This window comes from Apus apus, chromosome 4 (assembly GCF_020740795.1).
Source record: "Apus apus isolate bApuApu2 chromosome 4, bApuApu2.pri.cur, whole genome shotgun sequence".
Taxonomy (NCBI): Eukaryota; Metazoa; Chordata; class Aves; order Apodiformes; family Apodidae; genus Apus; species Apus apus.
Window position 1 is genome coordinate 86632306 of NC_067285.1, and position 16481 is coordinate 86648786.

Consider the following 16481-nt stretch of genomic DNA (forward strand, 5'->3'; position numbering starts at 1 on the left):
TAAACAGTAATAACTAAGTTAAGTAGAAAAGGCAGAAGAGCTAAGAGTAAGATTTCAACCTTTCTCTGTTTATCATCTCATACAAACTGATCAATAATTAATCAATGTTACCATATAATGTGATCAGGAAAATGAAATGCAATTTCACTAGAGTTTCAGTTATATTTTTATGTTAAGAATGCAATTTCAAAATTTATTACAGTCATTTACTGCTACGGAATATGAGAATATATTTGATAGCACTTTGAATGTTTCTATTTTTTCAGCTTGTCTTGACAGCAGGAACTTTACCTTCTCTGGACTCCGACGACTTGGGCTAGATCTTCGTTTTATCATTTTCTGAAGATACTCTAATTCCCTCTTATAATAATCTCTGTCGTCTTCTAAAGTCTTTACAAATGCATCTAGACGAGATGAAGATTTGTCTCCCAGGGCTATACCATATTCTAATCTAATTCTTTCTATTTCTAGGACAAGTTCTCGTTCTGCATTAAAAAAAAGAAATAAAAACAACTGTATAGGAATCTCATTAATTTCCACAAAGGTATTTGCATTTGGGATGGATTACTTCCCAGCAACTGTTTGGGCAGCAAATCTGCTGAAAAGGAGGTAGGAATCCTGATTGACAGTGGGCTAAACATGAGCAAGTGGTGTGCTTTGGAACCCAGCGAGGCCCAACAGCATGCTGGGCTGTATCAACAGAGGCAAAGACTGATGGATGTAATTATTCCTCTCCAGCTAGCACTCATGAGATCACATTTACAAAACTGTGTTCACTTTTCTCCCCCCTAGTACAAGAAATATGTTGATAAACTTGAGTGAGGCCAGGGCAGTCCCTCCAAGCTAGTCAGAGAGCAGAATACTTGCCCTGTGGGGAAAGGCTGAGGGAACAGGGCTTGTTTGGCCTGGAGAAGAGCTGAGGACCCAAAAGCAGACTGACAGTACCAAGACAGAGTTGTAGATAACACAGACCTGGTTTCTTCACAGAGATGCATAGTAGGTAAACAAGGTACAATATGATTAATTGCTACAGGAAATTACAAGCAATACAGGGAATTATTTTTTTTTACTCTGAGTATAATAAAATATTGGAATCATAGAAGGGTTAGGGAAAGACCTTAAAGACTATTGAGTTCCAACTCCCCTGCATGGGCAGGGACATCTCCCAGTAGATCAGGTTGCTCAGAGCACCATCCAACCTGCCCTTGAATACTTCCAGGGAATGGGTTGCTTAGAGATGTTGTGGAATCCCCAACTCTGAAGGCTTTCAAGATGCAATTGCATAAATCTCTCAAGAAACACAGCGTGAACTCAGTCACTTAGAAAGATAGAGAATAAAAACAGTTTTGGACAAAATAAATAATTTTGTATGAAACTGTCAGAGTAATAGTATTATTATCACTGTAAAAAGTTCCACTTTCTAACATACAGAATAAAAACACATTACCATGACAAAAGTTTTCACTTCAGTTCTGACTGAAGATGTTCAGTCTTTTTTTAATTTACATATATCGAGCCTGCTAATATTATTAACTGTATCTTAAGTAGGTAAGATTTTCTTTTTCAAAAGTGATAGGAACTTAATTTACAAGAATCTACATTTCATGATTTACCTTTTGTTTCAAAGTTCTCTGTTTTTTCTGTGAGCCTTTGTTTCTCTTGTGTAAGCTGGTTTAATAACAGTTCAAGATTCTCTTTATCATCTGCTTTTCCAGAGAGTTCTTCACTCAGTCTCTCATTCTCCTTACGACATGAGCACAAGTCCTGAAGTAACAAATATTACAAAAATGAGAAGTGCCAACAGAGACATTAGGAAAAAATATTTAACATTTTGTTACATTTTTAATACTAAACACTGTTTAGTTCTGTTTAATCTTGATGTTTTATGCTTTAATATTGGTTAAAGGCCATCATTGTTTTTATACTACTCATCATAACATCAAAGTAATAGTTACTTCTGACATGGTTTGCCATCAGTAACAAAACAAGCAAGACTAACCCTTTTTTAATTCAAGAAACCAATCAGAAGGATAGTGGAATACAAACATGGAAAAAGGTAATAACTAAAGCAAAAAATAATTTTTAATGGCATTTAGTAATATTATTGGTGTTGAAGTACATCACAATATTGCATCTCAGTCAATCCAATCCCACAGCTAATCAAATGCTATTGGCATGTCTTTCCACTTATCTGGTTCCCTGAAAACAAAAATATTTTTGTATTTGCAAGTTCACTAGAAATACTAAACAAAACACTGCATCCAACTAATACACAACTTGCTATTTGCGAGAAAGAGTTTCGTCTTCAAGGAATTGATAATAATGATGTTTTTAATATGCTTTGTTTCTGAGTGAGCCAAGTATTGCATAATTATTCACATGCTGATTAAGAGACAAAGGAATTTCTAAATGAAGAAAATCCTTGGGGATGCCATAACTCATCTGTGGTAAAAATGATTATGTCATGGGAATTACAACTTCAGAGAGCAGAAATAAGGAAATATACATTAAGGACATAGGCAACCACACTGTCTGCAGGTCTCTTTCAGTTTATTTTTGCAACAACATGTTGGAAAAGACCTTTAAGATCATCAAGTCCAGCCATTAACCTAACTCTATTGAGCACAGTGTTAAAACACATCCATAAATGCTAAATCATGTCCACTAGCTTCTTTAGCTCTTTCATTTATCCATCAGTAGTTTATGACAATAGAGTTTTAGTGCATTATAACAATTCTCTTTTTAATTGTTAAATTGGTAATTTTTATAATAAATGAAAGAATTGTGTGGATGACAGGATGATAAAAATACTACAAACAATCACTGAAAGTTTATTTACTTACTGATTTAAGCCTTGTTATTGTTTCTTCAAGTTCCTGTATTTCACTGTATTTTCTTTCAATTTCTTTCTATCAACCAAAATTAACATATATGTTAAAGTTACATATTCAAAATGACAAAAATTCCTTTGTTACAGAAAAATTATGGAAACAGATTATTTTTGTAAGAAATAAAGTTTAATTAGTTCCTTACAACCTGTCAAGTTTTAAGTAGAAAAGCTCCTACGAACTGAAAGCACAGAAAAATTGTGTACACACCCATGCTCTCTTGGAGCACAGCAGTAAAATAAATAATTGCATGACTTCTCATACAAAAAAGCCTCCAAACACAGACATCACTGTTGCAAATATCTATTACCTATCAATAATTTTAAGTATGTCAGCTAACAGAAGAAGGAAGAGAGATTTCCTCTTAACTAAACCCATCTCACCTAATATGGTAGAGACAAATTAGCTGTGATTAACCATCTTTTAGTGAGAAAGACTGCATAGTATTAAACTGGAAAAAAATATTTAACCTTTCTTTACATGCCAATAGGCCATTTGTTGCAATTAAGATACAAAGCCACCTAAGAGTTGAGTAGATCCTTCACTCCATAACACATTAGTGATTACCTTTGCTTCTCCTATTTCCTTATCTGCAGTCTCGAGCACAATTTCCTTGTGTCTTTCCAACTGCTGTGCCAAGTGGTCTATTTCATTGAGTTCTTGACACAGTTCTTCATTTTTATTGCTTAAGTGCACTACCTCACTAGTCACATTTTGTTTAGTGTCCAGAAGGTCTTGAATGCGATTTTCAAGTTGTTTATTTGTTTGCTGAAGATATTCAACCTGAAATACATTTTTCATTTTAAAAATTAATATGTATTGTTAAACTAGGCAGCAAAATTCCTCCCAATCTTCTGAAATAGAGTATCTCTATATCATTATAAGAAAAGAGACATCCTTTTTAAAATGGCAGATTTTCTATTTTTAGAACTTAATGCTTATCCACATGAAAAACTATGATTCTACAAAGGTGCAAGGTGAAGGCACTCATTACTATGCTGTTCTTTATCTAGTCTCCAAAACCTGAGGTTTATTCTAAAAACAAAGTACTTAAAAGCAGAATTCTCTATAGAAACTTGTCTTGGACATCGGTCCAGTAGACCCAGAGTACTCAAAATTTTCCCTAAATTTCACAAGATATGAGGACACATTCTTCTCTCCACCTTTGTAGTGTATTTGCTAGGCTTAGTCTCACTGTTACTCCTTCATGAAAGTCAAGCTTTACAGATCAGATTCCCAAAACCTATTTTGCCTCCAAAATTTTTCAGCACCTTAGACACAACATCCTCACAAATCCTGCTCTTAAGATATTGTTTTTCCCTGTATACCTTCCCCTGAGAGCAAAGGAAAGAAAGGCAGGATGTAGAGTAAGAATAAAACATAAGTTACACTACCCAGGAAAACAGGAGCCTGGAGTATCTTGAAAGATTCAAGATAACAGAGGTGCTCTACTTCCATCTCCACAAAACTTTCCTCAAAACTCCAGAAAGAAGCATTACTGTAGACACAGAAGAAAGTCTAAGCCCTCTCATAGTTACACATACTATAAAGATATCCCTCCATCTCTTGTCAGACAAAAAAATGGTATATTGGCACTGAGCCCAAGCAAATAGTCTTGATGACCCAAAACCAGCTCTATGCAACTCTGGACACGCTCTGTGTACAATCAATTGGCATTCAGCCTGACTTACTAATTCAAGATTGCTGAGCACAGCTGTGCTGCTTCCAAGTCACAGCTCATTCTGTATTTTTGCAGCACAGAACCTAACCTAATAAACTGCAACATGGCTCTCATGCCACTGGACATTATGCACAATCAGTATACAAAACTTCTAACTCAGCTGGAAAAAGAGAGAATTAGTGGTATAAATCCATAGATGGACTTTACTTAATCTGTATTCCAATATGTTTTGAGTTAATTTTTTAAAATCCTCATTCTGAGACCAATATTGAATGCATGCTAATACGCAGAGTAAACACAAACATCTTTATCCTAAGCTTGTTCTTCCTTTCAAGTCTATGTTGGAGTAAAAGTGGAGACCATTTGAATTCAATGAAGAAGACTCTCTATAATATCATAGAATCATGGAATCGTCAAGGTTGGAAAAGACCTTCAAAGATCATCAAGTCCAACCATCCATCCTACAACCCCTAACCATTAAACCATCTTATGAAACATGAAATTATCTGCAGGACTACTCCTTATCATAAGTACATAAACCACTGTTAGGTCCCTAAAACATAAATGGTGTGTACAAAAAAAATATTTAAAAACTTAAAAGAAAATAAGTGTTTTCAAACTTGGTGAAAACAGTGTATCATACAGAAATTTTCTGAATACTCACAGATTAACATTATTCTGTACAAATGTGAGTTCATAGAATTATTTAGCAAAACCATTCTAACAGACTTTTAAAAGAAATTAAATTTCCTTAGACAAGAAACTCAGCCACCTTAAAGCAAAGCAAATTAAATTGATATATTTTATATCTAACAGTGATTTTTTTTTAAGAGCCAAAAGTTTTGTGGGGTTTGTATATTGCTAATAGTTCTCATTTTTACTAAACAACATAAACCCACTACCTGAAAATTCAAATGGGCAATCAGCTTCTCATTACTTTTACTTCTCGATTCCAGAGAGAGAACTTCATAAGAACGCCCACCATCCAGAGTCAGCACTAGGCGCTCTATCTCTTTTTCTCTTAGCTCAACCTTTGAGGGGAAAAAAAAAAGTTATATATCATTCCGTATAATCTAATGGAATCTTTGGTCAAATAAGCACCTATACAACAATCAGTAAAAAGACATATACCTAAGAATGCAAATTTTATCTTTTTAATTCTAGATTTTTTTAAATTAATTTCTTTCTTTTCTGTAAAATCTGTTGTTCATAAGTTAACTTACAAAAATTAATAATATATAACTAGTCCAGACAGTTAAAAAGGTTATCCTTTTTTATCTACCTGTAGAACAAATTATTATTTTGGACCAGTTAGCACTTCTGTACTAAAAAAACCTTGATGTATACAAAATCTACATATGATCATCAAGTTGGGCTTATTGAAAGTAATTTTAATACACAAAATATATCAGCAATAATAGCAGGCAAATATTTTATCATTGCTGCTATCTCAGAAAGCAGATGAGAGAAATAGCTCAACGTAAGCAGGTTAGAATAATTGTATTTCACAAACCCTACATGCTTTCTCATGAGGTCAAATCACAAATTTAAATTAAGCTCATTGCAATGGCTACTACTGCCAACTAAAAATTAAAATAAGCTGCAAACATACCTGTTTGCGATAATTTTTCATTCCACATTCAGCTATCTCCAGTTTTTCCCGTAATTCTGTTACTTCTGACTGAAGTTCATGAATTCTGTAATGCAGCAATACACTGTTTATATGGATTCATGGAAGAACTGTATGTACACAACAATTTATTAGTAGTATATTCTTTTTGCTCCTGAACATAAATATTTCACACACACACAAAAAGTTTTGTTCCTGCAAAATATTAATGCAGAAGCCATGTTTGAGATACTGTAGGGAGCTGACCTTAGCTGGATGCTAGACCCCCACCCAGCTGTTCTCTCACTCCCCCTCCTCAATAGGATGAGGAAGAAAATAAGTTTAAAAAGCTCTTGGGTCAGGATAAAAATGGAAATCACTTACTAATTACAGTCACAAGCAACATAGATTCAACTTGGGGAAGATTAACTTAATTTTTTGGTAATTAAAAATAGAGCAGGATGGTGAGAAACAAGAACAAATTAAACCACCTCCCTGCCTCCCTCTGCTTCTTTTCCAAGCTCACTTCCGAATTGCACTTCCTCTCTACCCCAAGTGACACTGTAGGGATGGGGAGTGGGAGCTGCTGTCAGTTAATAACACTTCAGCTTTGCTACTCCTTCCTCCTCACACTGTTCCCCTGTTCCAGCATGGGATGCCTCTGACAGGGTACAGTCCTTCGTTAACTGCTCCGACATGACTCACCTCCAAACAGTACAGTCCTTCAGAGCAGACTCCTCCCACTCCTTGGTTCACTGACCTTGGTGTTTGTGAAGGACAATATAAAGGTTGTTTCTCTCAAATTTTTCTTACTCCTCCCTCTCACTGCTGCTACACAGCATTGTTTTTTACCCTTTCTTAAATATATTTTTTCACAGACGAGCCACCAGTTTGGCTGATGGGCTCAATTGTGACCCATGGTGCATCTGTTTTAAAGCCAGGTGGAACTGGCTGTGTCCATCACAGGATAGCTGCTGGTCTCTTCTTAAGAGAGGCCACCCTTGAAGTCCCCCTGCTGCCAACACCTTGCCATGTAAACTTTCTACAAATACATTCTAAATAAGAAAAAATAATTTACTTGAACCTTTCATAATACAGGTTCCCAAGCCAAAAACAGCATTACAAAAATCAAGAATGTTTTAGACTTCCAAAATAAATAGGAAAAAGCAGTTTACTTCTGTGTAAAACAATACACCTACGTTTTTTCCAGAATACCCAATCTAAAATTGGGTATAATGGTAAAACCAGTATAGAAATCTTGAGAGAAATCCTTTAAGGAAATACGCAGCTTATTGCAACCTTGTCACAGGCAGCACCGTTAATTACTAAGCAAAAGCCTACTTAAGAATTACAGTGCTCTGAAAACATCATGAAATACCATTTTCTTTGAGGCAGATTTGAAAGGCAGAAACCGGTGGGGGTTGGTAGAGCACTACAGGTATTTAACACATATATTTCCAAACGTAAAAGTTTTTTAGATTACCGATTATCAGCCACCTGAAGAAGGTCTGCAATGTAAGGGTCCTCTGGCTGGGGAACTGGATAGGCACTAACCCCTGATGGAGGGACAGGCTGGTCTATCTGCATGCGTTGACGCCGGAAGGGAATGCTTCTTTTTCTGCCACCTGAAAGTCCAAAGCCAAATGCCTATTACTTGGAGTTAAAGCAAGGGAGTCCTCTTCTTTAATACAAAATTAAATTTCCTATTTATCCCACTGCTTCTCAACTGTCATGTTTCACCATTTTAATCTTACTGTAATATGCTGATAAAATTTGTACATTCTAGACAACATAATTCTTGCAGGTTAGTATCAGCTTTGTCAAAGTTCAGTTCTATAATAAGGAAACATGCAAAGTAGGTATAGGTAGTTTCCTCCAGTGCTTAAGATCCTGAATACTCCACAGTTCCAACTTGTTAAATCTGTTAGTGACTTACCTTACTAAAAAAGCTAAACTAAAACATCACGAAAGACATTTTGTTTTCACATTTATGAACAATTTTATGACTGAACTAATCTCTGCTTTATTTAGTAATGGGCTTTTTTCCCTTCTAATGCTGTTGTCATTTCAGTGAATGGACAACACAAGTATATTAAGCAGAGCAAGTTATTTGCTTGCATGGTTAACATTATATTAAAACCAAAACAAAATTTACTATTAGTTCCAGAGGGAACAATTACTTTTCATCATATAACTATATAAGAACACACAATTTTTGATTATATGATACAGAAAAAATCCAGAAGACTGGTGACCAAAGGGCAAGTGTGCAGAAAGACAAAGTGTAACATGGTATCTTTGATGAGAAAGGCACAGAATGCAGAAAGGTGTGGGAAAACAGAGAGGAATTTTCATTTTACCTAACTACCTATTAATTTCCCTCAGATGCCAAAAGTACTCAGGTAATTCAATGACTTGGAAAGAAAAAAGATTCATGTGTCAAACAACCTGCCTCTGACTAAACCTCTGACTAAAGGTGTAGCATGAAAAAAATAAAAATAGCTGCTGGCAACCGTGCTTTACAGTCACATTTTAAGTTAAGAGTCTTCTACTGAAAATAAATTTTATTCAAATTTGTCCCTAATACCCGTGATGTGCTAATGGAACTTCTTCCATACAGAGGCTGAATCTGGAGCCAAAGCTTTCAAAAGGTAATGTTATTCTATTCAATAGTAATTTTACTGTAGTAACTTTTCTTCCTAGAGGAAAAAAAAACAAACCCAAACCCCAAAATATTATACTCTGAAGAGCTGAAAAAAGCCCAGAGAAAAGTTAAAATATCTATGATTATTTACACTCACCAGGTGTTTGCACTACTGCTTGCAGATTCTTTTCCTGAAGCTGCTGAATTTTTTCACTCTTAGCTTTATTCTCTTTTTCCAGCATTTTAATTTTATGTACATATTGATTATTCAGAAATTTCAAGTCAGCTGTTTCATGTTCAACCCTCCTTAAGGAGGCTTTCAAATCTTCAAGGGAGAGAAAAAGCAATATTATCTTTCTTATTCATTATTATTTTTCCTAGTAGCACCAAAGGCATAAATATATTTATGTGTTATACAAGTTATTTTTAGAATGAAGGCACAGTTTACAGCAGTATTTAATTTTAAATTAAAAAGTAACATTTCAAAGTATGAAAGTGTATGTTAAAAGTTCTAACAGCTTAATGTTTTATTAAAACAATGATAAGCAAGAGCTCAAAAGCTTTTTAACTGCAAAAGAAATCTCTATGCATGACGCCATTAAAGGCACCAAAGTCAATGACCACTCACACTCATAAGTACAGATTAATGAATTTCTGGATCAAGGATTTGACCACAATTTTATTTTGGCATGGAAGGATTAAAAGAGTATCATCATTTTTATATTACCTTTAACATGATGATCAGATTGCTCTTTCAGTTTTAATATTTCTAAATGTAGTTCATTATTTTCCCTAGTAAGTTTAGTATTCACTGTTTTATAGGGTTCCAAAATCACATCATAATTGCTGCATTCTTTTTCAATTTTTCCAGCAGATAACTTTGCACTGCGCAAACTCTCAGTTGTACGAACTAGGTCACTAGAATAAAGGAACATCAGGCATGTTAAAAATGTTACCAGCCTTTACACTGTAGGTGCAAATATTTACTATGATATGAGAAACAAAACCCTTTCCCTGACACCATGTTAACTGTAGCATAGATGAGTTCAAAGAAAGAAAAACTGAAAGCCAGGAATAATTCACTTTAAAAAAGTAAATAGGAAAGGACTGGACAATTTTTTTAAAAAATAGACATATTTAGAAAGCATATCAGAAGTTTACACATCTGATAAATCAATAAACTCTCTTTTCTACATAAAGTGAGACCTTAAAAATTGGCAAGATTATTTTTTCCTCCAAGCACTACATAAGTTGTAGCACTACTTACCACAGAAGAAACTAAGCATTTACACAGAGCTCAGAAGCTCCATAAGAGAGATCAGTGCTACATAGATATGAAGGTTATAGTGAAAATAATCTCCAAAGTCAGTGACTGAGAGACTAAACCTATCTGTTAAACACCAAAATGAGAGCTAGTGTTGAAGGCAGATTACTCCGTATCTGCCTACCATGGTTCTTCCATCTGCATTAGATTGCTAGAGAGCAAGAGAACCTACATTTGCATATTTAACCAAATATAACTGAATTATTGTGGAAATTATTCTGTGATCAAACCAAAGCCATGAAATGGCAACTATATTGTCACCTTAAAATCTTTCCTCTTTTATGTGTCCTGCAAAACTGGCAGAGATAGCAAATTTTAATTTCTCCAAATGAGATAATAAAAAACAGAGATGTGAATATTTTCTTTTAAGTCACAGTACAGACAACAGGGATTATTTTTTATATAACCAAGTATATGAGATTGAGTCCTTTAAATACAACAAAAATCAATAGTGACTGTTCTTGGCTGTCTTATGAGGTTAGAAAGTTGAATTTTCCAAGATGATAGATTCTTAGAAAGAATTCTACTGAATTAAATGATATCTTAAGATCTTCTCATCACTTAAGCAAACATCTTTGACTTAATCATACGCAGGAACTGAATCTCAGCTCTGAAATAACATTGATCGAAAATAAGTCTTCAGACTAATCATTCTCCCTTATATGTCAAAAATCAAATACCTACTATATGGTTTTTATTATGGTTTATAATGAATCTCCTTTTGAATACCTAAAAAGCCTTTCCACCAAAGGTAAACTCTCCACTCCCAATGGTTGTCGATAGCCCAGTTGATCTAGACGTTTCCTGAGATTAACAAACCTTCGCTCTGCAGTTGTAGTCATTGTAAGCACACCTCCAAAGCAGATTTTGCCACAGTCAATAAAAACAGGACACCTGCAAAAGACTGTCTGTTACAGCATTTGTCCCTTAAAGAAGAAATAATACAGCAAAAAGTAATGGAAAATCTACTTTTGTGTGAGAAATACAGTGCACAAGCATGTCCTTAAAATTTAAGTAAACCAAAATAGAATCATAGAGCAACCAAAAAGTTTGAACATATTTACATACTTATTTTAAAATAAGTATTTGCCCTGGCAATTAGTTTTCTCTTTCCTAACATCTTGGAGTAGGAACATAAATTTTTCTTTTCCGTATGTAAAAACTTAACTCTGAAAAGATCTTTCTGTGGGAAGACTTAGAAAGAGGTTCTGATTTTTTTGAATGATGGTCATCATGACATCTTCCACAAAACAAATTGACAGATTATTCTTTTTAACGTAATATATAGTTTTTTCTTGCATATATAAAGCTTACTTGCAAAGTTTACAAGGCAGTTCTTAACATAAGTTAAGCCAACCATTTATAAATTAGCATAAAATGTGTAAAATTTTAAGGACAGATTAACTTTGAACATCTTTTCTTCTATGAGGGAAAGCAGGAAAGAAGAAACCCATCTGTGTACTACAGTACTACTTGCATCATCTTCTGAAAAATACAGTTTAAAGATCAGAGGTTTGTTTTTTTCTTTTGACTGATCAGTTACTTTTTTACTAACCTGATCTAAAAAGGGCGGGATCAGCACTACTCTCTCTGAATCCAGATGAGAATTTTCATTTTGCTATGTACATTTGGGGGAGGAATAATTTTTATATTGTTATGTCCTTCTGGATGTAGAGATAGAATGAGAAAAGAAACAGAATCCGAAAGTTGATGCTCTTCAATATGTGAAAATAACTCTTCAATAAACAGAAATATGACTGACCCTTACATTTCTGCAGAAGTTAACCTGCTGACTGCAGACCTCAGCAGGCAAACTACTAATCCAAGGAAGTATTGTTTGCATTTCATATAAAGGGGACAGAATATAGAAATAATTTAAATCATGCTGTTTCACAATCAAAATATATTAAAAATATGCAGGTATCTAAAAATAAAATTATTTATGACTCATGCAATAAGAAAACATGCAAGTTTCTCTCATATTTGAGGCTGGAAAGTAAGATTTCATCTCTTATCAAAACACTGCAGATAAGTCTAGCAACGGGACTGTGATCGCCAGGTGCTGTTCCCTGGATGAGAGAAAACGACCAGTCTTCCGAGCACAGCACCTGTTCCAGGCACCACCAAAGCATTTGTCTGAAGAGGTTCAGAATGTTGAGATATTAACTAGGCAGTAACACAGAGAATAATCCCTTATATATTGCACTGGGATGGTTGCAGGGGGAGGAGGCACACTTCCTTCCACTAAATTGTAACTGTCAATTTATTAAGCTGAAGTCAGTGTGCTAATGTATGCTAAATGCTCTTCATACTCCTTTGGCAGCCAAAGATTAAAGCTAGAAGTTATGAGATCTTGGTATTTCTGCATTAATGTTGAGCATTCTGTGTTGAATTCAGGAAAACTGTGATTGTGTTACTGTGTCTAGATTTAGTCTCAGGAATACACCTTTCATTACTACAGGAGTAAGCTGATAACTCGACTCATCTCCTCCTTAGGAAACTAACAGTTAAAAACATTAAATTAGTTTAAAATAGTTCATTTAACAGCTTGTGTTTTGAAAAGAGAGAGGATTTTTCTGCTAATCAGATTGAGAAAGTTTCACAGAAGAAACATCAAGAACAAAGCTGTGTCACAGCTTGTAAGGGAATAAAGTTTTTCTACAGTAACTCTGGAGAAAACAAATGTAGAGACATCAGCACTCCAGTAACTGTGGCTAGGAAGTAGACAGAGTATCACTGCAAGGGATGTTTCCGAGAAGTGTAGTTATCTAAACGTATTCTCGTAGTGAGGGGTACCAACAGCTTTCAGGTTGAATCACTCTGCTTTCTAAAGACTGGGAATTTTTAATTCAAGACATTATTCCCACCAGAATCAAACAAGAAAGGGTATTATCTTATATCCCCTAGAGCCACATCTGATCCAATATTTGATCAGGAAACAAGCAGCCGCAGTACAATTTCAGGTGTCCAGGAATGAAAGTAAGAAGAACTGGAGGTTGCTATTTCAGAGAAACAGAAATTAAAGTTCTCAAAGACAATAATCGTTGTACACTCTGTTGGAAAGAAATTATGTGTCAGTAATTCCAGACCTCTGTCACTACTGACAACCATAGGATAAATCTCATACCCTAAACTTAAAGCCTATCATTAGTCTTACCGTTACCCCAAATAGTATCTAGTAACTTCTCCATTATGAAAATATGGTTTCCTGGAAACATAAAGATACGAACTGCTATACTGATTCAGTTGAATCCAAGAGGACTATGATCCAATACCCTGTCTCTGCCAGTTGCCACAGCAAGAGTAGAAAAACTGCGAGTCGAATCTTACTCCTAATGCCTTCTCCTTCCTTAAGGCCATAGTGCAAGGACTAAAAGGGCCTAAACTTGAACTTAAATCATTATAACAGTACCTGATAGACCTTTCTTAGATATGCCTAATTGCTTTCTTGAGCCTTCTGCACTTTTACATCGAAATAGCCTGTGGCAATGAATTTCTGATTTTGACTGTATGTCTGGAAAAGTGTATAATAAATTCATGGGGATGTGTGTTTCACTCCTTGCTTTCTTTTTATTTTTATTAACATACTAAATAATCATTCCTTATTCATGCTTTCAGTCATTCATGATGGCATCTTTAGCAAATCTATTTTCCAAAATGTTCTAGTAGCTTGTACAGCTTGTCCCTTTTCCATGCTTCTTCTAAGACTGAGATTACTCTGAGCAGCCATATAAAGCCATAAAGATTATTTGCTGTGGCCTTCAATATTCATAATGACTCCTAACTTCTCATTTGCCTATCTGGTTGCTCTAAAGAGTCAATTAAATGCATTTAGGGTGACACTAACATCTCTTTTTCCGAGGGGTAACTGCCAATTTAGCACCCATGATGCGTATTACTTTCTATTTATTAACACCGTTCCTTAACTCCCACCTGATTACTCCATCCAACGACACACTTCTGCAACCCTTGGACTGCTCTCAATATGTCCATAGAATGAGCAAACATTGTCCCTTGCTGTTTAACCCATTCTTTCAAATCACCAATCAGTGTTGAACAGCACTCTACTTTCACTGTAAGGTAATACCTTCTACCCTTTCATTTAACCACTTAGTGAGCTATTAAATTACTTATTCCTCCATTTCTGGAAGAGACCTGCTTTCTTAAACGCCTTTGGTAAAGAACCTTCTCAAAAGCTTTTTGGAAATCCAAGTTTCCTACAACATTCTTACCCAGTCAACTCAATCCAGAATAACCTTTTCCTTAAGAAACTTAATAGCCTTGTGAATCACAGTTCAGTCATGATTAGAGGTATGTTGAACTTAATAGATTTTTCTGTAATATTGCAAAGTAGTGGAAAGCACTCTTAACAACTTTGGTATTTCCCACAAGATAGGCTACATTAGTTGCATAAATAGTTCACATAGTTAATTATCTAAATATTTTGTGTAATTTAGTGCTGCTAGGAAGAAAATACAATTTCCAAGTTAGATGAACATAAAAAAAATCAGATAAGCAAACAAAAAGGAAAAAGTAAAAGGTACTTTAAATCAGGCCTTTCCAGGCAAAGATTTATCATGATGTCTTAATGACTGCATCTTTCAGTTACTCACAGAAGAGATATTCATAGCCAATAGAGCCTTGATTTTTGTTCCTCCTTTGTTCACATAGGCTGCCAAGGATGACAGCTTTCATGTGCTTCATTTTGTGACATGCCTGGATGGTTTTGAGGACCTAGGTGTTTATGAAATAAACATATTTAGCACCTATGAACTTTTTCATATTGTTCTAAATCACCAGTGACTGAAATTGAACATTGACATGAAAGATAAACAATTCTGAAACTTAAAATCCAGTTCCTTACGCCTATAAGTACAGAATCAATTTGCATAGAATTGTATAAAATAAATAATGTTAGTAAGGGATTAGACTAACCGTTACAGGTGGAACACGAAGCAGAAAAGCTTTAGCACATCAAAGCCCACCTTTCAGTCTGAAAACAATGCAGCAAAATCAATGGTGAGTATAGATTAAGAACTGTTGCAGATGCAACACTTGTGTTATCCATACAAAAATGTAATAATAAAAAAGCAGAGCCATGGAAGACATGGTCATTGAGCCATGCAGAAGAAAGATAAAGCTACAGCACTGACAATGCAGAAATTAGCATGGACAAATTTATATACTATGAAATAAATTTCTTTATTGAGTCAAAACCAGTAACCCCAAAGTGAATTATGAACTGGAGTTTCCAGTCTCAGTTCTGAGAAACACCAAAATGCACTTTTCGTTCATCAGAACTGATGTGCTGAAGGCTTTGGTTTTTTCGGTGTGTACAAAACATGGTTAAAAAACATCTGTTCCTGTCCTATAATTACTGGTCACATAGGTCATTCTGTGATAAAGAGCTCATTTTGTTTTCACCCCCGTAAAAAAGGCACCTCGTGGACTAACCTTTTGACTATAGTAATGCTCTAATACATGTACAGTCCATTGACACTGAAAGCTGTGTTGTGAAATGCTGTTACTGCAACATCATTTTCAAGATATGCTGAATGCACTGGTTTCGGCAAAGCCTGCTTCCAAGTTGATTTGCTGGGAGTTCACTGCTGACTAGATATTCAGACACCACATTTGCTATTAAGTGTCGCCACTTTGTCAATAGAAAGACAACTCTTGCTCTAGAAAAACGGATTTCTTCTTGAAATAGTCACCAAAACCCGTAAGTTTACACTAGAGTACAAGAAAACCCTATCAGTTATGAGCCTGCTCATCACTTATCTCCCCAGGCAGGAAGCTTTATGGACCCCTCATCAACCCCCCTCTATACCCACAGAGAGGCAGTCAGTCCCTTTTTAAACAGGTTTATTTTTATTTTTTCCACCCTCCCTCCAGGTCAGTCCTGCCAGACATACCGTTAAACGCAAATTCTTGCCGAGCGAGCCGCTAAGGAGTGGCCGAGACGCTTCGGTGGGGCTTCGGCACAGACACGGCTCCGGCGGGGAAGGGGGGCCTGCAGAGCCCCGGGGGGACGAGGCCAGCGCGCAGGCCAGAGGCTGGAGGAGGCTGCCCGAGCCACCCCGCGCTCCCCGGGGGCAGAGCGGACAGAAGCGGCCCAGCGCCGCGCTGGCCTCACGGCTGCTACAGCGCCCGCAGCCAGACCGCGGCAGCCCAAGCTGGACGCTCAGCGCCGCCGCCCGCCTACTCGCCAGGAGCCCCGGGGCCGCGGCAGCACCCGCCTCCTTCCGGAGAGAGCCCCGCCCGGCGGGCGGGCGGGAGAGCGCTGCGGCCGCGCTCCCCGAGGCCGGGACCCCAGACCCCGCGCAGCCGCCCAG

The 16481-nt window shown here is 36.2% G+C and overlaps 1 protein-coding gene across 6 annotated transcripts in view; it reads right to left on the reverse strand.

Annotated features, from left to right (window-relative positions):
* The window catches only part of CEP135 (centrosomal protein 135), a 36032-nt gene extending 19551 nt beyond the window's left edge, over positions 1–16481 (reverse strand). For 3 of the 6 annotated variants that reach the window (XM_051619275.1, XM_051619281.1, XM_051619280.1), the window contains exons 1-12: positions 16062–16481; positions 14760–14880; positions 10876–11040; positions 9550–9740; positions 8980–9147; positions 7662–7803; positions 6182–6266; positions 5472–5600; positions 3456–3671; positions 2844–2909; positions 1614–1764; positions 292–485 (exon numbers count right to left, since the gene is read on the reverse strand). In XM_051619275.1, the coding sequence (XP_051475235.1) occupies positions 292–485; positions 1614–1764; positions 2844–2909; positions 3456–3671; positions 5472–5600; positions 6182–6266; positions 7662–7803; positions 8980–9147; positions 9550–9740; positions 10876–10988 (1455 nt within the window). In that variant the 5' untranslated portion in view covers positions 10989–11040; positions 14760–14880; positions 16062–16481. Of the gene's footprint in view, positions 1–291; positions 486–1613; positions 1765–2843; positions 2910–3455; positions 3672–5471; positions 5601–6181; positions 6267–7661; positions 7804–8979; positions 9148–9549; positions 9741–10875; positions 11041–14759; positions 14881–15081; positions 15115–16061 lie in introns of those variants that run through there. The other 3 variants (XM_051619277.1, XM_051619276.1, XM_051619278.1) reach the window with 3 other exon arrangements.